This window comes from Bos javanicus, chromosome 6, assembly GCF_032452875.1.
Source record: "Bos javanicus breed banteng chromosome 6, ARS-OSU_banteng_1.0, whole genome shotgun sequence".
NCBI classification, from domain to species: Eukaryota; Metazoa; Chordata; class Mammalia; order Artiodactyla; family Bovidae; genus Bos; species Bos javanicus.
In genome coordinates this window covers 104,901,612-104,925,778 of record NC_083873.1, presented here as the reverse complement: position 1 = coordinate 104,925,778, position 24,167 = coordinate 104,901,612, and the positions used below count along the sequence as shown (strand labels likewise).

The window sequence follows — 24,167 nt, the reverse complement described above, 5'->3', positions numbered from 1 at the left end:
GAGGATACAGTCCAAGGGGTTCTCAAAGAGTCGGACACGACTGAGCGACCAACACTTTCACTTTCACTTATTCCCACCTTCAGGAAACGAACTAATCTGCCCACAAGTCACACACCAGTAGGTGGTAGAGCCCAGGGTCCATGTGCCTAACCAACCACCTTGGCATCAATCTCCCAGGAGACACTGCCTTTATCAAGGCAAGAGGAAGTCTATTATTTGGAGAGACCCAGATGCCTAACTTCTCCACGGCCTCCTTCTCTGATCCCTTATCCTCTCCTAGACTCTCAAATGTTGCTCTTCCCCATTCCACAGCCCTCTTTTCTTCTCATTTGAAATTCCCCTTGGGTAACCTCACTCCTTCTTCAAGGAAGAAGTGATATCTATACTCCACCTGTACTCGGATATCTCCCATCTATGTCTCTGGCTCAGAGACTTTTCCCTGAGGTCCCCTTCTGTATTTACCATTGCCCGATAGACATGCGCCCCTTGGGTGGGTTTTCAGCAGGCACCTCAAAGAACCACAAAGCTGAACTCATGTTGAACTGAACTAAACTCATCTAGCAGTCACCCACAGCTGAAACCTTGAATTCATCTAGACCGACTGGTTTTCATCTCCTACACTTAACAAGTCCCAAACCCTGTCAATATATCTTAAACCTGTCCTCTGTCCCTATAGTCCCTGACTCAGTTCAGGCCTCCACTGGGTCGGGCTCAGACTTGATTATTCCAACAGTCAATGGATCTTTCTCCTCCCTGCCAGTACTTCTCGCCTCCACTGAATCGACCAACGGCCAGCAGAACCATCTTTCTAAAATCCATACCTGATCCTGCCAGTTCCCTGCTGGAAACTTTTTAATAAGGTTCACCATGGCCTTGAGGATAATGCCCTTCTTTCTCCATTCTAGGGAAGTCCTTTCTACCCTTCAAGGCTTAGCTCAAAACTGACCTCTCCTGTGAAGCTCTCTCCCCCTTCAAGCCCCTCCCACTGAGTCCCTCATTTCTATTAACACCCCTGTATCCACATACATTCTGATAACAACACTTATTATAACAGGTTTTAACTATTTGCCTATTCATTTGTCTTTTCCATAGACTAAAAGTTTCTCCTGGTCAGGGATTGCCTCACTCGTGGTTATACACACAATACCTAGTTGCACGCCTGGCATACTCTATCCAGAGTGTTCAATAAAGACTGAGTGAAGAGTTCATGCCAGAAACATTTCCAGTTCAAAGCAGTATTAATAATCTGTCTAAGGCAGAGTGAAGAAGCACAATTTCAGAGCGATACACATCGATGGTTGGTCACTCACACCCACTGCCCTCCTCCTGGGAACAGCTCCCCACATTTCCTTGGAACATTCTTCCCCTGTTCACAGCCGTATGTGACACTGCTCTGGCTGCAGAGCTGGGTCCTAAGCAGGCTTCTGGGGATGGGTTTAAGGAGCAGCATCTGCCTCAGCCCTAGGATTCCAGCCGGTCTCCCAGGAAAAGTGTTTCTCTCTTCCTCTGGGTGGGGTAGTCTGGCAAGTAAGCTCTGCATGTGCAGCAGATCCACAGCTACCACGGAGCTGGAGCCTGGAGGGGCCTGAAGGGAGGTGCTAATACCACTAACAGAGAGAGTGAGAAAACAGTGCTCCTGGTGACACTTGTTTTGTCCCCGGGGCACAGCCACGCTGGAGGTTAAGTCATATTACCAGACTTTTCAGTGATATAACCCAATAAATTCCCTTCCATCATTTAAGCTAATTTGTACTGGGTTCTCTGTAACTGGTAAGACTACTGATACAGCAAGTTAGCGTTCTGGGGAAGAAAATCAAGCTACACATTTGAAGAAATGCACTGAAAAAGGAAACAAAACAAGGAGAGGCTGAGAGTAGACACCAAGTTAAATCTCACAGGCAATGGGGAGAAAGGTTAACAGGATATTCCAAAGCGCAAATGAGAGGAGATCCAAGATGGCTTCCTTTCCAGACAGCATTAATCAGTTACTTGCAGGGGTATTCGATATGGTATATTTATGAAAAGAATAAAGTTTTATAAAGAGTTAGAAAAAGAAATAAAAAATAACAAATGCTTCTTTCTGAAAATGCCTTTATGAGAAAAAGAAAAGGCTTTGGGATAATTTAATCTAGAGAAAGCAAGTCCTAGAGGCAATTTAACTTGTTGAAGGGTTATTTATAAAGAGGTGACTAAACAGCTGTTCTCCAATTTCACAGGGGAAAGAATGAGAGGAAATTGATTTGCATTTCAGTATGAAGCAAAAGGCAGGCAAAAGGAAGAAGTGCTGGAGGGAGAACTGTTAATGGTGAAAAAAGCTAAATGAGAAACTGGATTTTTATGGCTTTTCGAAGATGGAAAATCACCCATGTTGATTCATTTAGCTCTGGGTCAAACTAGTAAACAAATATTTGAGAATGTTTTCGATTCATTTAGTCACATACCATGGACTGACTCCCCACCATGGGCCAGGCGCTGGGCTGGGCGCTGGGAAGGCAAGCATGAGTAAGTTGGGTGACTATCCTGCCTGATAGCTGCAGCCCTAGCTACATCAAAGCCACTGAAGGAAATATTTAAAAGACATCCAGTCACTCGTACCCTTTCCTTTTCCATCTCCCGTGCTCTAAAGTAAATAACGTAGTTTGGAAGACAATACAACGGCACTTGGAAGGCTAAGCATCGATGCAATTGTTAAATAACAATATGTGAGTGCCTGTCTCTCAGCTGGACAGGATACTGCCCGATTCATCTTCAAAAAGTAATGACAACAACAAACAATAATGCAAAGGCTGTCACAAGCCTCCCAGACTTGCTGGGTTAACAAGTAATACAAGCAGCAAATGCTCTGAATTCAGAAGAGATTCCTCTTCTACCCTTTTAAGATGGGTAGCATATGAGTTAAGTGAAGAGGAGTGAGCCGTCGAGGCAAAAGAAAGAGCAGGAGTTTCAGACAAGGAGACAAGAGAGCAGAACAGCGTGTTAAGAGAGCCCCTTGATTAAAGCTGGTGGACGGTACAGGGAGGTATGGGATGTTAAACTGGAGAAGTGGGTGGGGCTAGCTTTATGAAGCCCTTTGAACACCAGCCAAATAACAGGATCCACCTTGTGAAGAAGGAGCAGTGCTGAACACTTCCGAGCGCGGGAACATAATGAGCGTGGCACTTTCTGCACAGTGGCATGGCTCTGAGAGAGGGTGGAGGTGCGGGAGCTCTCAGACCTGCTGTTGCCTCAGCTCAGGCTCAAGAAGGTGAGGGTGGGAGCCCACGTGGTGCTAGTGGGATAGATGAGAAAGAGAGGAAAGGCAAGGCGCTAGTTAACGTCACAAACAGTGCTGACCTCCGCACCGTGTTTGCAGGGGCGGGGAGCAGGACCCAATCTGTCCTCTTGGGCCTGAGATTTCACCAGGCAGGGGAGGCCAGCAAAAGAGAAACTGAGATGACTGCAGAAATGGCAGTCAGCGTGGCTGAGAGCCCGGGAGGCTCTGATTCCTACAATTTTAGTCACATGAGCCGAATAATAACACAAAGTCAAAATATAAACAGAAAAACCAATCCTCCCAAAATATCACCTCCTCTGTGTATCTGGGAGATGCTGATTTTTTTTTTACTGCCAGTTGAGTCATGGAAAAGTATAGAAGCAATGTGCGTGTACTGACTGAACTATACCAAGTAATGAATACCAAAAAGACTTCAGAAAAGAGAGAGAGTTCTTTTTTAGGACTGAAATGTTTCCAGATTTCATCCTTTGACACAACTGAGATACAGTCACAGATCTCCTACTTACCCACAGATAAGTATTTAGAAGCCTTCAGAAAATTCACCACCTCTCCTGATATCTCTTTTTTTTTTTCTTCCTTCCCTTAATTTAATTTTGATTTAACTTCCTCTTGTCACTGCTTGCTTACAAATCACGGCCTCTATGTCTGGAGTCAATTAGGGCTATAAAGGACCCCACCACGCCTTCATCTGGGGACCCATTTATATATATTTTCTTATTTCAAGAGGTAGAGCTAAAAGCCTGTAACTCCCAAAGTTTCCAATCGACCATCACATTCTATTCTTGGGAAAAGTATGTTTCTCTCCACAGTTAAGAAGACGACTATCAAACTATACTTTGTAAGAATATTTCCTTTCCACCTGTATAAAGATGAATTGTGCTTTGGGAATTCATTTGCAAAAAATGGGTTGAGTGTGTATACTACATGCTTAATAGCAATAACATTAAAAAATCTATCATTTAAAATTAAATGTAATTTCCTTATTACTTTAATGGAATCCTTTGGAGTTGAAGTATTTAACTAGTCCCTCTCACATCAAGTATTCATTATATAATTCCCTCTTAATATTAGGTATATTAGGTATGTAAACTGTCCACTGACAGAGTAAAAACACACATTTCACTGAAACAAAAACAGGAGAAAGACAAGGCAGATTGATTCAGAATCTGATAATGGGTTACAGATTCCATTCCAGTTCAGATTTATAGTCAAATTGCCATGAGAGCCATTTACCACCTCTAGCCTTTCAGGTCATTTCTGGAAGAAAAGTATGAACAGCCACATCACTAAGAGAAAATCTGTTTGAGCCTAAGGTTTGTGACATTTCCCTATTGTAATGCTGAGCGAGAGAGAGAAAGAGAAATATATCACCTTTAAAAGCTACCTTAAATAAAAAGGCGAAGATGAACCGTCCAACATTCTATACAAGGGGATGAATTCCCTTTGTCACAATCATTCAGGGTCACCCCTCAGTGGAGCTGCAGTGCAATCCTGTCTGTTGCTGGCTGGTACCAGACTATTTGCTAAACCCATTCTAACCCATGGGATGCTTGGCATACATGGGTAAAAAGTGCTGGGGCTGGTGGCAGACACCTATGAGTAGACACCTGGCCCTTGTGGACACAAAGCCCCGCTACCCAGTTCCCCAACCAACTCCTGCCACTTCCAGCCCTCCAGCCTCCTGCTGGAGCCTCGCACCGACTGCACCCAGTCAGAAGCCAGAGAACAAGGACACCGGCCACGCACTCCATACAGATGGGCCTCCTGAAGCACGCCGAGAGGAAAGGACAGACAGGGGCCGATGGGGTAATATAGGGCACACCCCACTGCCTACTTCTCACACTCTTTCCAGAGAAATGAGCTCCTCAGACTTTACCAGTCTAGTGCTTCCCCCCTCCTGGAGCTTTCATCACGCGTTCCATTCTGCATCTCCTCTCTGTTTCTACATGTGGAAAATCTGGGAGGCCCACCTGAATGTCATCTCTTCCATGACACCTTCCCTCCAACCTTACCCAAAAGTAACCTCTCTGCTCTCTGAATTATCAAAGTTTTTCTTCTGAAGATTTCTATAATTACCTATGAGCATGTCTGATGAGTTTCTTTATCACTACCTGACATCAGTATTTTTTTCATGTTTACTTGTTTACTCTAAGTTTTCCATTAGAATATAAGCTCCACAAAAGTAGGGATTTTTGTCTGTCTTATCTTTGCTCGGGTGGCTCAGTGGTAAAGAATCCACCTGCAGTGCAGGAGATGCAAGAGACACAGGTTCGATCCCTGGGTCGGGAAGATCCCCTGGAGTAGGAAATGGCAACCCAGTCCAGTATTCTTGCCTGGAGTATCCCATGGACAGAGGAGCCTGGCAGGCTACAATCCATGGGGTTGCAGAGAGTCAGACATGACTAAGCACACACACATCCCCAGGATCAAAGACAGTGCACAGCCTTACACCAGATGCTCGATAAATATTTGTTGATTGAATGAATGCCTTCTTCTAGATTGTTAGCTTGTTAATGAGCAAAACAAAAGTCTCATTCATCTTCAGAGTCCAAAGAGCAATCTAAGCACCTTCCTTGTTTATGGGCAGGTACTCAATAGATACAAGCTGATAATAAAGCAGTTGCCATTTAATGAGTATCTCTAATGTATCACATACAATGATGGCAGTTTTACATGAAATATCTCATTCAGTCCTCAAAACAACTCTAAAATAGGTAGTGTGGCAGAGCTGTGCCTTCAGGATGAAGGCCCTCATTGCCCCAGCCTCCAGAAAAACTGCTTGTCGATGCCTCACAGCTGAGTCTCTCTCAAGGCACTGTTCTCAGCAGAATGAAGCTGTCCCATCCAATTGGAAGGCCTCTCCCTGGGGAAGCCCTCTCCCTGGGGGAAGCCTTCATCCAATGACTGACCAGTGGTTCCAAAGGCCCGGGCCCTTGCCTCACCTCAACATTTCTGGAAAGTCATCTCAGCTTGAGTCCTCCATGGGACTCACTGTTGAATAAACAAATAAATAACAAAAGACTGTCCCAACAACAGAAAGGGGAATTATACTTTCTCAGATGTATATAATGTATAAATTGGGTCTCCTTCCTTCTCAACGATTTCACTAAAACCACAACACTTTTCCCCTTTGCCCCAAAACAGACCTCAACACTGGCTCTAAGAAATACACAGTTACTAGCAACTGTTGACTAAAAAGAGAGTTTGCTTTGGAGGCAGCTGTATTCCCCAAAAGCTAGTCAGGCACTTTCAAATACCTGAGATTTATACAGCAAAACATGCTCCCAAAGACAGCAGATGATATGACAAAATGCTAGGAGAAAACCACCAGAGATCCGGCCTGTGCAATGCCAAGTGGAGCCCAGCTCCAAAGCCCCGGGACAGCACTCACATGCACACACAATCCTGTACTGAGAGGTGTGTGCATGGAGAGGTGGCAGGAGATGCCAGGAACGGGGCGCAAGCCCATCAAGGTGACACCACCCTGGGCAGGGACTTATGCTCCTGAACCTTGGTTTCTTTATGAGTAAAGGAACCTAACTTGCAAGGATAGCCAACCAAATGATAACGCTCTTAGCAGAGTGCCAGCTAGAATAGGTGCTCAACAAGTGGTAGCTATTATTATAGGTTTATTATTTTTTAGAATGACAACCAGAAAGCTAAAACATCAATGAAACATTTGTGGATGATTTTCTTGTACAGGTTAAGAAAGTCTCAACTGAAAATCCAGCTGAGTTACAGGAAAATTACTCCCTTTACAAAAGATTTACCACAGACTTCCTTTAAACAGGGGCCCTCTCCATTGTGCATTTAATATATAATTAGATACTGCTTATTCATGACATTTTTCCGATCAAAAGATATTAATTCTTTTCCATTTCCTTTCACAGCAAATAAAAACTCATCGGCCTGGAGGTTTACTTGTTCTGTTTTGTTTCTCATTTCAGGAGTAATATGTGCTCATTAAAGAAATTCAGGAAGATAGAAACAGAAAAATAAACCACTCATCATCTCATTAGCCAGAAACAGCCATTGTTAACATTTTAGTGTATTCTCGTCTAATCAATATTTCCATGCCTGGAGTTTTTTGATTTGGTATATAAAGTTTTAATTGTATGTGGTTTTGGTAGTAACTTTTTAATATGAGCATTTCTTCTCATGCCATGACAAACTCTTCAGTATGCCATATTTACCTAATAATTTCTTATACTTGGGAATAATGCTATGGTGTCTCAGTGTAAAGGTCTTGTGAGAGCTGCCATCATCAAAATCAATGCCATTATCAAGTCCAGTGCTATGAATTTTTAAACTCAGAAAGACCTCCCGCTTTTAGAAGATAGGTTAATTTTTGTTTTCTTCAGTTTGGCTTTTACAAGTAAATCTTTAGTCCATCTATAAATTTAATGTGTCCACAGTAAAAGATAAGGACCTAAAAAAACAAAAAGCCTTTTTTTTGCAAAGTGCTAACCAATTATCCCCAAATCACTGAATGAATCTTTTTATCGTAAATCTTACTGATTTACAATACAAGATAAAAGTTACACACACACACACAAATAAATCATACATGATCCATACATGTATACACTCGGTTTTGGCTTTAAAATGTTTTAATATTTGGTAAGGCTAGTACACCCACCCCAACATGTATGCTGCTGCTGCTGCTGCGTCACTTCAGTATACTCTTCGTCAAAAATTAATTAGCTATTTACACACATCTTCTTTTCTAGATGAATTTCAAAACAACTTTCTAGACAAATTTCAGAACGACTTTCTGTTGGAATTGAGGTTAAAGCCGCACTAAACCTGCAAATTAATTTAGGAATAACTGCTATCTTTACAGCACTTCCTCCCTTCCACATATACAATATGTGTTTCTATTTATTCAAGTTTTCTCTCTCTACAAAACTATGAAGTTTTCTTCAAATGGGGCATTTACATTGCTTATTAAGGTTATTTCTAGACGTGCTTTTTGTTACTACCATAAGTGATTTCACTAGATTTTAAGTGGTCATTAGATTTGGATGGCCACTGATTCTTGTACATTTATTCTGTATAAAAAGCTCAGGGGGCCTTCTATAGTCTGTAGGCCATAAAGCACCTCCCCAAGTTTGTTTCACACCACCGACCAAGAAGAAGCTACCTGGCCCCGTTATCCGTGTCCTTACTGTCGTTGAAACGCACCACACTCATGCTCACCACCTACCAGTTTTACTTGCCCTTCAAGGCTCTGGTCCCATGTCAAAGTTTTCCTGATTAGCCTGCTCCTCATTATCACCTACCTACCTCTACCCCTTTTCTATTCCCCCCACGCCCAGCACCGAAATAAGTTCTAATACATTTAGCATTTCTCCCCAAATTAGGGATACTTTTCTTTTTATCATATTGGGGCATCCAAATCTTTATATCTGAGAAAAGATTAAACAGAAAACAAGTGAAATGATATACATTTTGCCTTTCATCTTGAGAGTTTATAAATTCAAAACAAATTTGGTAAAAATGTACTGTTTAAAATAGTGATAAACTAAAAGCAGCCTAAATATCAAATAAATTATGGAATAGAATTATTTTTTTAGGTAAGATATTTTTATTCTGTAGTGTTATTTTTAATGGTTATGCAGCCAAATAAATTGGCAGCAAGAACAATATGTATTGACATAGAAAAAATTTCACAGTATGTTATTAGGTAAAGGTGGCAAAAAAGTACAAAAAAGATCTTCACGACCCAGATAATCACGATGGTGTGATCACTGACCTAGAGCCAGACATCCTGGAATGTGAAGTCAAGTGGGCCTTAGAAAGCATCACTACGAACAAAGCTAGTGGAGGTGATGGAATTCCAGTTGAGCTATTTCAAATCCTGAAAGATGATGCTGTGAAAGTGCTACACTCAATATGCCAGCACATTTGGAAAACTCAGCAGTGGCCACAGGACTGGAAAAGGTCAGTTTTCATTCCAATCCCAAAGAAAGGCAATGCCAAAGAATGCTCAAACTACCGTACAATTGCACTCATCTCACACGCTGGTAAAGTAATGCTCAAAATTCTCCAAGCCAGGCTTCAGCAATATGTGAACCGTGAAACTTCAGATGTTCAAGCTGGTTTTGGAAAAGGCAGAGGAACCAGAGATCAAATTGCTGACATCCACTGGATCATCGAAAAAGCAAGAGAGTTCCAGAAAAACATCTATTTCTGCTTTATTGACTATGCCAAACCCTTTGACTGTGTGGATCACAATCAACTGTGGAAAATTCTGAAAGAGATGGGAATACCAGACCACCTGACCTGCCTCTTGAGAAACCTGTATGCAGGTCAGGAAGCAACAGTTAGAACTGGACATGGAACAACAGACTGGTTCCAAATAGGAAAAGGAGTTCACCAAGGCTGTATATTGTCACCCTGTTTATTTAACTTCTATGCAGAGTACACCATGAGAAATGCTGGGCTGGAAGAAGCACAAGCTGGAATCAAGATTGCCGGGAGAAATATCAATAACCTCAGATATGCAGATGATACCACCCTTATGGCAGAAAGTGAAGAGGAACTAAAAAGCCTCTTGATGAAAGTGAAAGAGGAGAGTGGAAAAGTTGGCTTAAAGCTCAACATTCAGAAAACGAAGATCATGGCATCTGGTCCCATCACTTCATGGGAAATAGATGGGGAAACAGTGGAAACCATGTCAGACTTTTGTTTTGAGGGGCTCCAAATCACTGCAGATGGTGATTGCAGCCATGAAATTAAAAGACACTTACTCCTTGGAAGGAAAGTTATGACCAACCCAGATAGCATATTCAAAAGCAGAGACATTACTTTGCCAACAAAGGTCCGTCTAGTCAAGGTTATGGTTTTTCCATATGTCATGTATGGATGTGAGAGTTGGACTGTGAAGAAAGCTGAGCGCTGAAGAATTGATGCTTTTGAACTGTGGTGTTGGAGAAGACTCTTGAGAGTCCCTTGGACTGCAAGGAGATCCAAGCAGTCCATCCTAAAGGAAATCAGTCCTGGGTGTTCACTGGAAGGACTGATGCTAAAGCTGAAACTCGCCACCTCATGCAAAGAGTTAACTCATTGGAAAAGACTCTGATCTGGGAGGGATTGGGGGCAGGAGGAGAAGGGGACGACAGAGGATGAGATGGCTGGATGGCATCACCGACTCAATCAGTTTGAGTGAACTCCCGGAGTTGGTGATGGACCGGGAGGCCTGGCGCACTGCGATTCATGGGGTCACCAAGAGTCGGACACGACTCAGCGACTGAACTGAACTGAACTGAAAGAAGGCAAGATAAGACCAAAAAAAAAAAAAGAGGAGGGGGGGGGCTAGAAAACAGTATTGTAGAAAAATTGTTTTGTTTTTTTTTAATAAGAAAAATGTCTGAAAAAAAATATACTAAAATTAAAACAGTGGTTATTTCTGGCCATAAGTAGTATATGTGAACTTCACTTTCTTTTCTATCCTGTTCAATGAGCATTTACTATTTTTATAGTCAGATTTCAAAATCAGTCAACTTGAAAAACATACCCCACTGATAAAACCCATTACAAGAGTACATAATCACTACTAAATCAAATACGTTTGTGGAAACATACCAAACGAGAACTCTGAAAAACAAATTTTTTTTCTTTTAATCTAGGTGAAAAATTCTAAGTACACAGAAAGTCAGGGAGGAATATCACCAGGTGCTATAAAAAGCATTTAAAAATATATTCTGGGACTTTCAGAAAGAAGAGTACTGATCATGGAAAGATTCTTAACGATAATCTAGTGAAAGTTCCTCATTAAATAAACAAGTAAAGTGGGGGGAAAAAAAAAAAAGCAAACAAAAAACCAGAAATAGAGTTTAGGTGAGTTCTCCAAGATCAGATAATTAATTATTGGCAAAGTCCCAAAGTATTTATAACTCAAAACTTATGCTTTTTAATTCCTTTCTCAATTTCTCCCAGCCAAGATATGCAGCAACCTGTCATTTCTACTTAGGCTATAAAAAACAAACGTTGATTTTAACCAGGATTTTCTTATCATGTGTCCAAAAAAGTGAACAGGAATGTGTACAATATTATGAAATGAAAAGACTCACTTCTCTTGGTTAAACATAGCTTACGAGCTCCGTAAGAAAGTTCTGACAAATAGGCGTATGTTAGACTGTGGCAAGTAGAGGGCAGATTCTAGTATTTATAGACTCTGAGAACCTGAAAGTCAGGAAGAAAAAAGTACTGCTGAGTTTAAAATTACAAGTGTGCGGCAAGCTTTTCATAGCCGAGTTATATGAGTTCATTCAACACATTATACTTTCACTTCTCTGGTTTATTCACTTTCTTTTAGAGGGTTCAGACGGGGCCTCTTCTTACATCAACTTTAAAGTTAATATGTTTAAAACACAGTAAGTTTTTCATAACACAAGCCATAATTAACCACTGTAAACGTCACTGATACTTTGCCACCAGAGGGAGCCCATAAAGATTTCCATGTAACAAGAAACCTCAAACATCAAGTTCGTATGAATTCTAGAATTATATTATTCATGATACAATCAACATTATAAAATCACTTAATAATATTATACTTCTGTCCCTCTAAACAGAGAAAAATTAATTGAGATCAGGTATGTAAAGCCCTCAACAGAGTTCCGGACCTATAGAAGTTCAAAAATAATTGACTTTCCAAAATTTGGATCCTTCTGAGTATTAGTTATAGCACTCAAAGTAAATGAACAATCTAGTATTCTGCTTGTACACAAGCTGGTGTGAGCTCCGTTGATACCTGCCCTGAAAATGGTTCTTTCCTTGGTATGTGGACAAATCTCTTTCTCAAGTCTGCAAGACAGAATCAGACCCTGGACAGAAGAACTCATTCCAAAGGTCACCCTGAGAGGACCTGTTTGGGCAGCCCTATCCTAGTAGGTCATACACTGAACTGTTTACCTGCCAACCACAAACTGAGAAGAGAGGGAACTCTTTGACCCTTTCCAGATTTTTCTTGGAATAAAGAAGAAAGTTAACTGACGACTATCCCTGAGAATCAAACTTCTACAATATGTATGTAGAATACATAAGATACAAGAGATAAGATAAGATAAGATACATAAGATACATAGATACAATCATTACCACAAAGATGAATTTCTTTCAAGAAGAAAGAGCGCACTATTGAAAACAAGTCTGTATAAGATTCTGGAGTCTAAATGTGAAAGTCGCTCAGTCGTGTCCGACTCTTTGCGACCCCATGGACTATACAGTTCATGGAATTCTCCAGGCCAGAATACTGGAGTGGGTAGCCTTTCCCTTCTCCAGGGGATCTTCCCAACCCAGGGATGGAACCCAGGTCTCCCACATTGCAGGCGGATTCTTTACCAGCTGAGCCACCAGGGAAGCCCCTACTGGGCCCTGCTGAATAGCCCCATCTGCAGTCTGGTGCCGTGGACTCGCCTTGTGTCTGCCGCCATAATGAGGCACAGCCCAGTGTTTGCTGGATTTGTGAGGTAATGGCTGGGCACACGTACTAGGTGTCTATTTTAAAGATTCAACCATCTCCACGTTCTAAGTATGACAAAACTAGAGGACCCCACTTGGTTCCAGCTATGCTCTCCAATCCAGCTTTTCCAAGAAGCAATGCCACTGGGGAGTCACCCACCACCTGTTGTCTCAATGGGCTTCCCTGGTGGCTCAGCAGTAAAGAATCCACCTGTAATGCGGGGGACCTGGGTCCCTAGGTCAGGAAGATCCCCTGGAGAAGGGAACAGCAGCCCACTCCAGTATTCTTGCCTGGAGAATTCCATGGACAGAGAAGCCTGGTGGGCTACAGTCCATGGGGTCACAAAGAGTCGGACATGAGTGAGCGACTAACGCTTTCACTGCTGTCTCAATAAAACTTCTGTCCTCTGGGCTCGGTGGATCTATTCTCCACTGTTTAGAACTGAGAAAGCAAAGCCACGAGTAACTGGCATCCGACTCTAACCTTGAAGAAAACGTTGTGGTATCTATCACCATGAAACTTTCCAACTAGAAAGCTGGGAATTGTTCTACCTCTTCTTTCTAACCCCACCAACGGCTACATTTTTAAAAGAGCCACTTTCTAGATATCTCCTTCATCCAGTCATTACTCCATCCACTAGCTCATCAGCTCTCACCCGAATCACGGCAACAGCCTCCTAATGAGTTTTTCACTCCAAACCCATCTGCAATATTGCTGATCATCTTAAAATACAAATATGAACTCTCCTGCCTCTGCTCACACCGCTTAGAGCATAAAGTCCAAATTCCTCAGCATTGCTGACGGTGCTGTTGCCCAAGGTCTAGCCAACGTTCTATCTGTCACTATAGCACAAAAGCATCCATAGCCTAAAATGAATATGATTGCATTCCACTGAAACCTCAGTTATAAAAACTGGCTGCGGCTGGATGTGGCCTGTGGCCCAAAGCTGGTCGACCTCTGCTCTAACCTCGTCCAGCACAGCCTCTTCTCCTGCCTCCCCGCCCCTCTCCCAGGCCCCCCAGGAACGGGCTCCAGCCGCACCAGCATTGCCCTTGCTCCCCCTAGTCACCCTGCTCTTGAACACCAGCGCCCTCACTCACAGCCCCTCCTCTGCCAGGAAGGTGATTTAATCCCCTTCCTTTGTCTGGTAGAATGGTTCTTGTCCTTCAAAGTCTGGTTTGTTTTTCCATTGATTCTCCCTCAAGGAGCTTTAGTTACCCTTCATCTGTATTTCCTCAGAGAAGACAATGGCACCCCACTCCAGTACTCTTGCCTGGAAAATCCCATGGATGGAGGAACCTGGTAGGCTGCAGTCCATGAGGTCACTAAGAGTAGGACATGACTGAGCAACTTCACTTTCCCTTTTCACTTTCATGCATTGGAGAAGGAAATGGCAACCTACTCCAGTGTTCTTGCCTGGAGAATCCCAGGGACAGGGGAGCCTAGTGGGCTGCCGTCTATGGGGTCGCACAGAGTCAGACGTGACTGAAGTGACTTAGCAGCAGCAGCAGCATCTGTATTTCCTAAAAGCCAGGACATAGATGTCATAACTTTTTAATGTCCTCACAATGACTGACACGTATCAGGAGTCCAATGATTACAGGAGATGGACTAAACCAATTAGTATTGAATAAATGTAATTTCAAAAGCTACAGTCTTCTTAAGTGCTGGAAAAATTCATAAGTGCAGTCCCCACAAAGGATTCACTATTTATATCATAGAAAGTCTCTGGCACTGAGTCCCGCTTACAGTTTACACTTGGTTATTAAGATCCATAAAAACACCGCATCATGAAGTTAAAAGAGGCCCTGAAGAACACTAACACAGTGAGACTGTGTCTCTCTGAGCCCTACAGGTGATTCCAAAGAGGATCCTCAAGGAGAAGGGGGGGACGGTGGAGAGGCAGCTGACTAATTAACTTCTCTTTTCCCAGCCCTCTCATCCCAGCCTTAGACAAAACAGCTCTTTATATCAGTTGCAAAAGGAATTCTGCATTAATTTTTAAAAAGTCTATATGATTTAACAGACTACATTGTGTTTGGAGCCTGCCTCCTAAATCTACAGTTTCCTGATCTTTTCCTGTCCTGTGAGGCTCTCTCTCAAGCTTCTCACTGACTGTAGCACCTGTTGCCTGATACTGCTTCTTTGAACCATGCTCTCCTCAACTGACACTCTATTTACGTAGAACTACATTCAATCCTTGAATAAAGTCTATTTCCAGCTACTCTGGATAATAATAATAATACTCTGGATAATAATCCTATTCCCAGATTCACTTATGGCTCCAAAGACTGGCACACAAGGTCAACACTACATCTCAGAAGAAAACTGAGAAGGCCCTGGGGTATCAATGTTTGGTGTTACAGTTCCACTTCCACTTGAGTTGTTGTGGTATTTATGTGTCCGCTTCTCCATTTGACTATAAACTCCCTGAGGTAGGAACTAAATCTTAATAATAAAAGCCACTATTTATTCAATGTTTACTCCAGACACTGGATTAAGTATATGTGTGTGCACGTCAGTCACTCAGTAATATCCGACTCTTTGAAACCCCATGGACTGTGGCCCACCAGGCTTCTCTGTCCACAGTATTTCCCAGGTAAGAATATTGAAGTGGGTTGCCGTTTCCTCCTTCAGGGGATCTTCCCAACCCAGAGAGGGAACCGGAGTCTCCTGCATTGCAGGCAGATTCTTTACCATCTGAGCCACAAGGGAAGCCCTAAGTGTGTGTATACATGCTATATAATATTAAGGAATCATGTTAGGCTCACACATTTTCTGGAATTGGAAGGAGCCTTAGACAGAGATCAACCAGCTCCAAAATTCAAAGCAAAGTGACACAGTAAATAACATTCATTCATTAATTCAAGAAACATTTACTGAGAATCTATCTTGCACTGCTCTAAAACTTAAGGAGTCTTTGTTTTCATGAAGTATATGTTCCAGTGGATAAACAGGTCGATGGATACACGGTATGTTAAATAATAGGAATAAAGCAGAGTAAAGGAGAGAAAAAGGATGCTATTTCACACAGGGCAGTGGAGGGAGGGATCACTGAGGCAACACATGAGCAGAGGCATAACAACCAATCACGTGGCATCTGGGAGAGAAGCGCTCCAGGTCCAGGGCACGCACAAAGGTCCTGAGGTGGGGATGTGCCTGGAGGCTGTGAGGAAAGCAAGGTGGTCAGGGCAGCTGGTGCAGGGTAAAAGGAGAGGCGCTCGGGACGGTAGCGGGGAGCAGACCATTTGCCTTTGGGCTGCTGTAAGAAGTCTGATTTGAAGTCAGGAACTCAAGATAATGCACTCCCACAAAAATAAAAAATAAGTGACACTTGGCTTTCACAAAAGCAATGTATAATGAACAAAGAAAAACTCACGGGCATGCTTAATCTGAAAACAGAATTCCCAAAAAATACTCAGAGCCGATGTTTATCTTAGGTTATCTCTGCTTTATAAGAAATTGCTACAATCATGGGCTAAGCTGTCAGTTTTACCAAGGTGAACATTGAGGCGCAGAAAGACTAGGCTGTCTGCCCCTTGTGGCTGAATGTGGGCCAGGACACAGGTCTCCTGACGTCCTGTAGGTTGGCTCCTTCTGTTCATGCACACTCGGTTTGGCTGCTTAGAGGTGTCTTGTTTTACTGCATGTTGCTTCCCCTGGCCTCTGTAATTTTTATAAATTAATAAGAGAATTAAAGAGCTGCCCCCTAGGAGGCACCTCAGGACACATTCCCGCATGAAGCCTGTCATTACAAACTCCTACAATTCTAGTGTTTTTCTTCCCCATGGAGCTGAAGACCAGACACGTAACGTGAAAGCAGGTCAGGCACTGTGCTAGGGACCAGAAAGAACATCTGCGTTGGTTTTGCCTGCCCAGTATCCCTTATTCCCTGATTTTTAGACACAGTACTCCCTTTTCCAAGGTTCTGGTGGGGCAGCCATCACAGCATTCAACCCATCTATTGGCCAAGCCACAAGGAGGGCTTCCCTGATGGCTCGGACGCTAAAGAATCTGCCTTCAATGCAGGAGACCTGGGTTCATTCCCTGGGTCGGCAAGATCCCCTGGAGAAGGGAATGGCAACTCATTCCAGTATTCTTGCTTGAAGAATCCCATGGACAGAGGAGCCTGGTGGCCTACAGTCCATAGGGGTCACAAAGAGTCAGACACAACTGAATGACTTCCTAACGAGGGCTCAGAACCCATGCAGAACCAACTAGAGCCCTTTTCTGGAGTTTTATGGATAAGAGCTAAAGAAAGAAGCTCCTTCCTATGTTTCCCAGGTAGATAAGCCAAAACTTTTCTATTTTCCTCGGGTTGGTTTACACAGTGCTGGGTGCTCAGTTGCTCAGTCATGTCTGACTCTTAGTGCAATCCCATGGACTGTAGCCCACCAGGCTCCTCTGTCCCTGGGATTTTCCAGGCAAGAATGCTGGAGTGGGTTGCCATTTCCTCCTCCAGGTAGTTTACACAAGGTCACCCTTACGTGCAACCAGAACAAGTCACACTCATGCAAGCACTTGCACACCTTTTCTCATTTCATCTGCATAACCACCTTATCAAGTTGCTATGATTCGCTCTATTTTAGAAGTGAGGAAATTGAGATCAAATAACTTTCCCAAGGCCTTGAGGTAAATAAGAGGCATTCAAATTCAGGACTTTCTGCTCCAAATCTTATTCAGTATCCAGTTATGAATTCTGTATTAATTCAGGAAGAAGAAACTCAGCTAAGGAATTTTTGGTTTAAAATTAGAGTGGAAATGCATGTATGGGATGGGAAATAAACAACATTCAACTGGGGTTAAAGGACCTGGCTTCTTCCTCTGGCCCTGCCCTTTGACCTCATTAATTATTACTCTGGGCAAGGCATTTTACTTACCTGAGTATTAGTTTGCCCATCTACAAAATGAGAAGCCTGAACAACACAAACTTCAGGTCCTTTTAAGTACTAAAGAGAAAAAAAGCCCACGGTTCTGCTTTAGGCATACAGATTCTATTTTTACTATTAATATATATTAGATAGGATGTCAGTAAATTTCAACTTGAATGTCAGATCCAACAACTGGTAACAGCTGCCTGGGGCAGTGTTGCACGGGATTCTGAGCAAAAGGGATCTGCTGGGAAATTAACACCAGCTTCCACGGTCCCAGGGATGGGGAGAGAGAGGAAGAGCTGTCCACTTGCCACACATTTGCTATGGTGGAGAGACAGGAAAGCTGCTGTCTCCTCTAGTGATGCTATCAGCACCTGCACAGGATTTTCAGACTCCTTTATGAACTGACTTGGTTTCCCTTTACAAGAAAGAATGAAAGTACATGACAGGTAAGTGGTGTAAGGAATAAAGTTTCACAACACTGATGAAAATACGTCTAAACAGCCTACCTGGCAACAGGGTAGGGGGTGAAGAGGAACAATAATAATCATTATAGCTCTTTACAATATGTACAAGGTCTCATAAGATCCTAATAATTAGCTTACCGGTTAAGTAAGGTATTATCATGCCCACTTTATACAAAGGGGATGTGAGACACAGATAACAGGACTTGCCCGGGTCACCCACTTCTAAGTAGCAGACTGGAATCCAGTTCTTCTAAATTCAAGACCCAGTTTCTACTCCCAATATCCCCATTAATCCCACAGTCCAAATGAGTCAAGCTCCCGTTGCCAAGAGCCATAATTATCACTGTTTGGAGTTGTTCAGCTATGAAAAATTCCTCCTCCGAGAATCTGAAATGCCATTACTAATCTGTCATTCAACCAGTAGACACACACTGAGTATAAACAAGTTGAGCATAACGTTATCTAGCTTCACACCTTTGTGCACACGCTTCTCTTAGCCTCAGAGGCCCTTCTCCACCCTGTCTGCACTGGAACCAACTACTCGTCCTACAAGATTTTTTCAGGCATCATCTCCTCTGTAAAGCCTCTCTTGGCCCTGAGGTTTAACTGAACACACTCTGCTTTGTGTCCCACATGACATCTACAAGGCTTTGTGGCATTTCTTTTGGTAATATGTCTGCCCACCATTCCTTTTAAATCACATTATTCTAACACAATGGTGGTCAGAAAGTAGGCACTTAATAGATGCTTTCTGATGGACTGAATATATACATCTGGACCAACTTTCCTTCCAAGGCTTGAATATCCTTTGCCAACTGCCACTCCCTAATTCATGCATACATATATTCATTGAAAACTGTGTCTACAAAGTACCAGACACTGCATGCACTGTGTAGCAAACAGAAGTGGATTTACCAAGAAGTTTAAGCCTCAGGGCCCCTCCCTTGCACCTCCTAAAGTTCTGAACCTTTTATTGTAATTTTGGATTTTTATTTCTTAAAGAGGACAGACAGAACTGTATAAGCTTCAAGCTCCACAAAAACGAGATCCATCCTTGGTGGCATGGATACAAAAGTGAACCTGGCAAACTTTCTCTCTCCCCTTACAGAGTTTCCAGTGTAGCGGGGAAGACAGACAACCATTTGTTCATTCATTCCTTCAACAAACACTTACTAAGCAATGTTACGAGTCAGGCTTTGGGGATTCTGCGGTGAAGTCAACACTGTTCCTGCCCTTAAGGAGCAGGTCACGGCTCTCCTGAACCTAAGTCGGCTGTGTTCAGGAAACAGAAAGGAGTTTAGATGACTGGAATAGAGCATGCTTGTGAAAGAACACCCTAAACTAACCCGTTCCTAGCCTGAGTCCTGAGTCCATGAGAAGCAAGGAGAAGTGAGAGATCAATTGAAAGCCACCTGCGATCTCAAGGCGGGGCAGGGAAGGGGAAGGCGATGAGACGGGTAAACCAAAGAAGTAATACACCGCGGTCAGTGCTGCGACAGGAAAAGCAGAAAACTATGGGGGAAGCCTCGCCGGCGTTCAGGTCTGCAGAGTGACAGCTAAATCACTACCTCAGGAAGCAACCCATGAACTTGACAGAATTCCGAGTTCCCAACATGCGTCCCCATTCTTCGACCCAAAATGAAGTGAAGTTCACTCTGCGAGCCCATGGACTGTAGCCTACCAGGCTCGCTCCTCCGTCCGTGGAATTTTCCAGGCAACAGTACTGGAGTGGGTTGCCATTTTCCTTTCTCCAGGGGATCTTCCCAACTCTGGGATCGAACCTGGGTCCTCCCGCATTGCGGGCAGACGCTTTACCGTCTGAGCACCAGGTAAAATCCAAGACTGTTCGTTTCCCGACAGCCGTCAGCTCTCCGGAACCAACTCTCCCGCCCCCTTCTTCATACCACCTTCCCCAGGCTCTTTGACACACTGCTCTACCAGACACAGACAGTCGGGTTTGGGATCCGCGCCCTCAACTCTCCAGCCCGCCGTTTCCATAGCAACCAGCTCACCACTTCGCGCGCTCGGCTGGAGAAGTCGTCTTTGGGCCTGGGGCTCCGGCGAAACAGCTCGTCGCGGCTGCCCTCCACCCCGCCGCCCACTGCCACTCCCAGTGCTTTGTTGCGCGTCTTCACGGTCTTGACGCTGGCCCTGAACAGCAGTGTGATGTCCACCGCCATGGCGACCCGCGCCCACCGTTGCCCCACCAAGCCGGCCCACGTCAGCAGCCGGCGACCGCGGCGCGACGACCCGGCGGCTGGAGGACCGTTCCGTTGTCCGCACCCTTCCGCCCGACAACAGCGACGCGAGAAAAACAGTTCCGAGCAGAGCGGGGCTGCCGCGGAGAGAGGAGAAAGGTTCCGGCCTTCGGCCGCGGGCGTGGACCGGTTTCCTCACCGACGCTCACACCAGCGCCAGTTTCCCCTCCCGGCAAACCTCGGCGGGCTTGGCTGCGCGAGGAAAGGTCCCGGAGTCCCGAGCTCCCCGAGCCCGCTTGCGGCGTTCAGGCCCCGGGAGCTAGGGGATCGAGAAGCTGGATCCCTTCTCGTGGCTCCGGGCATTGCCTGAGCCCGGCCGCGCGGGTTGCCGGGGTAGGAGGCGACTCAGCCTGACCCAGACCTCATCGACCCACCTTGTGCGGGACCGAAGCACATGGATGGTGACCACCTGGGTGCAGTAAGTGGTAGGGCAGATCAGGTGTGCAGGGCACAGAGCTAGAGGCCTTTCTTTTCCAGTCTTCACCCACCTGATCTGTAAAGAGAAGCCAGCACCTTCCTCAGTGTTAGTGTGAAAGTTAAGCGAGATAACACGTGCACTGTTTTGACATTGCTTGAAATAAAAAGGCGGTTACTCCTTGGAAGAAAAGTTATGATCAACCTAGACAGCATATTAAAAAGCAGAGACATTACTTTGCCAACAAATGTCCGTCCAGTCAAGGCTATGGTTTTTCCAGTAGTCATGTATGGCTGTGAGAGCTGGACAATAAAGAAAGCTGAGCGCTGATGAATTGATGCTTTTGAACTGTGGTGTTGGAGAGGATTCTTGAGAGTCCCTTGGACAGCAAGGAGATCCAACCAGTCCATCCTAAAGGAAATCAGTCCTGAATGTTCATTGGAAGGACCGATGCTGAAGCTGAAACTCCAATACTTTGGCCACCTGATGCGAAGAGTTGACTCATTTGAAAAGACCCTGATGCTTGGAAGGATTGAAGGCGAGAGGAGAAGGGGAGGACAGAGGATGAGACGGTTGGATGGCATCACCAACTCAATGGACATGAGTTTGAGTAAACTCCGGGAGTTGGTGATAGACAGGGAGGCCTGGCGTACTGCAGTCCATGGGATCGCAAACAGTCGGACACGACTGAGCGACTGAACTGAACTGAACTGACTCCTCAAGACCAATGACAGCTAGTTACCTTTATTAATAATAACATTATTTCTATCATTCTTGTTATTAATTACAGTGGGGAAAGCTCTATAGAGAAGCCATCACTCTATAGAGAAGGCATCACTCCATAGAGAAAGCAGATTTGAAGAATGAGTAGGAATTTATGAGTTGGAGACAAAGATGGAAGAGTTTGGCTGGTTTCTGTTCATCCTCATGTATGCTTTTTAAATATACCATCTTAAGTCTTAGTTAATTAAGTTGACTGCACGTTAGCCAATGAGTTCTTTCTACAGTTTGGTTCAAGGTTCAGATTTAATTCAAGGACTCTTTGGTTTCATCGTTTGTTTTCTTTTTGAGAGGATGCGCAACTAGAATATGTATTAAAATGTGGTTGCCATAGTGGTAGGCAAAATAAAAATTATTTTCATCAGTTCAGTTCAGTCGCTCAGTCGTGTCCGACTCTTCGCGACCCCATGAATAGCAGCACGCCAGGCCTCCCTGTCCATCACCAGCTCCCAGAGTTCACTCACACTCACGTCCATCGAGTCAGTGATGCCATCCAGCCATCTCATCCTCTGTCGTCCCCTTCTCCTCCTGCCCCCAATCCCTCCCAGCATCAGAGCCTTTTCCAATGAGTCAACTCTTTGCATGATGTGGCCAAAGTATTAGAGTTTCAGTTTTAGCATCAGTCCTTCCAAAGAACACCCAGAACTGATCTCCTTTAGAATGGACTGGTTGGATCTCCTTGCAGTCCAAGGGACTCTCAAGAGTCTTCTCCAACACACAGTTCAAAAACATCAATTCTTCGGTGCTCAGCTTTCTTCACAGTCCAACTCTCACATCCATACATTTGTCTTTTAGTTCTTTGTCTTGCATGAACTGTGCACAATTGGGTTTCCTGGAGGCTGGGTGGCTTGTGATGTTGCAAAACACTGTGCAAAACAGCTGTCTTCTATTAAGCCAAACTTTAAAAGAGATTTGCAAAAATATAAAACAATTCTCACTAAGTTGTTTTGGTAATATATTTGTTTCACCAAAAAAAAAAAAAAAAACCAAATGCCACTTGTATTAAGATGTATGCATCCTTTGTTTTTAACTGAATGAATATTTGAAAGTTTTGTTTTCATTTCTAATATGGTAGGTATCTATAGCTAAAACCCACATTGACACAAATAGTTTTAGAGCCCTTAGGAATTTTTTAAGAGTGTGAAACATTGCTGAGACCAAAAATTTAAGGCCCTCTGTATTAAATAAGTTTATCGCAAATAGATGTCAAGAAAGTACATAAGTACCTAAAATGAAGAGGGAAAATAGTATTTGAAACCCAAACTGTAGCCACTTCAGCCCTCCTGTATGATGAAAATAAATTTTCATATGGCTTTCTTCTACCAACAGAGTAAGGGAGAGAAATTGAGAAAGAAATTACAAAATCTCTACCAATGATTCCGTCTCACAGAAATCGCCCCTTGTTGTATTAAGACACTGAGTCTCTGGCTTCTGTGAAGGTAAGCCTGGGGCAGAGTAGAAGGAAAGAAGAGTTAAAGCACGCTGCGTAATAAAATGAACAGGATTGAATTAAGAGTGGGAGGGAGGAACCAGAACCCAGGGAAGGGGCCAGGAGAGGGGAGAGTAGCCCATTGTGTAGGGTTTTCGAGTGGGAGGGGCCAAACTACAGCAAACCTTCAGTGAGTAGTGTGTTGGGGTTGGGTTTTTTGGTTAAAAGTTCTGGAGAAAAGTCTAAGTTTTTTTGTCTGCATTGCAAAGAGCAAAGGGGATTATGGAGATGAGACCCAAATGAGCTCAAGACATCAGGCTCTAAAGCCACAAGTGACCACAAGCACATCAAATTCCTAGAAAAGTTACAAAGATCTTTTGTATCCCACAGACCATAGGATGAAAGATGTTGCATTTTTATTATTTTACTCCTCTAACCTCAAAGAGCATGGTCACTTCAGTTGACCACGGACTTAATAACTATTCGAAACCTCGTAAAGCCGAGAGATGTGAATAAAAAGGAAGAACAGAAGCATAGTGGAAGTGTATTACAAACTGCTGAGTGTGAAATGGTACCTAAATTATGTTTCATTTGTAACAATGCTTCATTCATTAGACTAGGCTCTCTTCTCTTGAAAAACAGTGAGGCATATTGAAATTCTTGAAGATAATCAATAGTTCCCTGTAACAGCACCCTCCATACAATTAGGATAGATGAAGGCAACTTAGAGTCATTTGGGGACTCTCATAAAAGTCATCAAATTCAGCCTCTGCCAAAAGGAGGATAATCTGGCCCATCCACATACCCAAGTCATGACAGAACTGTGCTTTGAGTGAGAAATAGACTTGCTGTCAGCCACTGAGGCTTTGTCATTCTTGCATCCTTTATAGAGATGTTGGTTTTATTGCCCTACCACCCTAGTAAGCAGGCATTACTGCTGTATGGAGGGTGCTCAATGCTTGGAAGTATAAATCCCTACAAGGCAGTACAGAGAGACCAGTTTTATGTGTATATGAAATCATAGACTTGCCACAGTTGCTATTAATATATAAACAGTAACTGGAAACTGTCTGTTTTATTGTTCAGTCATATTCTTGGTCCCTCTAAGGGGAGGATTATAGCTCCTTGGCCTATTGATGACTACCATGATCAGGTAATTCCTTTTAGCTTTGAAAAGTGACATGTGTTGGTTCTGGGCAGC

At 43.6% G+C, this 24,167-nt stretch overlaps 1 protein-coding gene across 1 annotated transcript in view; it reads right to left on the bottom strand.

Moving 5' to 3' along the window:
* Positions 1–20,277, bottom strand: part of STX18 (syntaxin 18) — a 118,456-nt gene extending 98,179 nt beyond the window's left edge. The window contains exon 1 of the mRNA XM_061420796.1: positions 20,097–20,277. Coding sequence (XP_061276780.1) covers positions 20,097–20,264 — 168 coding nt within the window. The 5' untranslated portion in view covers positions 20,265–20,277. The remainder of the gene's footprint in view (positions 1–20,096) is intronic.
* Between the last annotated feature and the right edge of the window lie 3,890 nt (positions 20,278–24,167).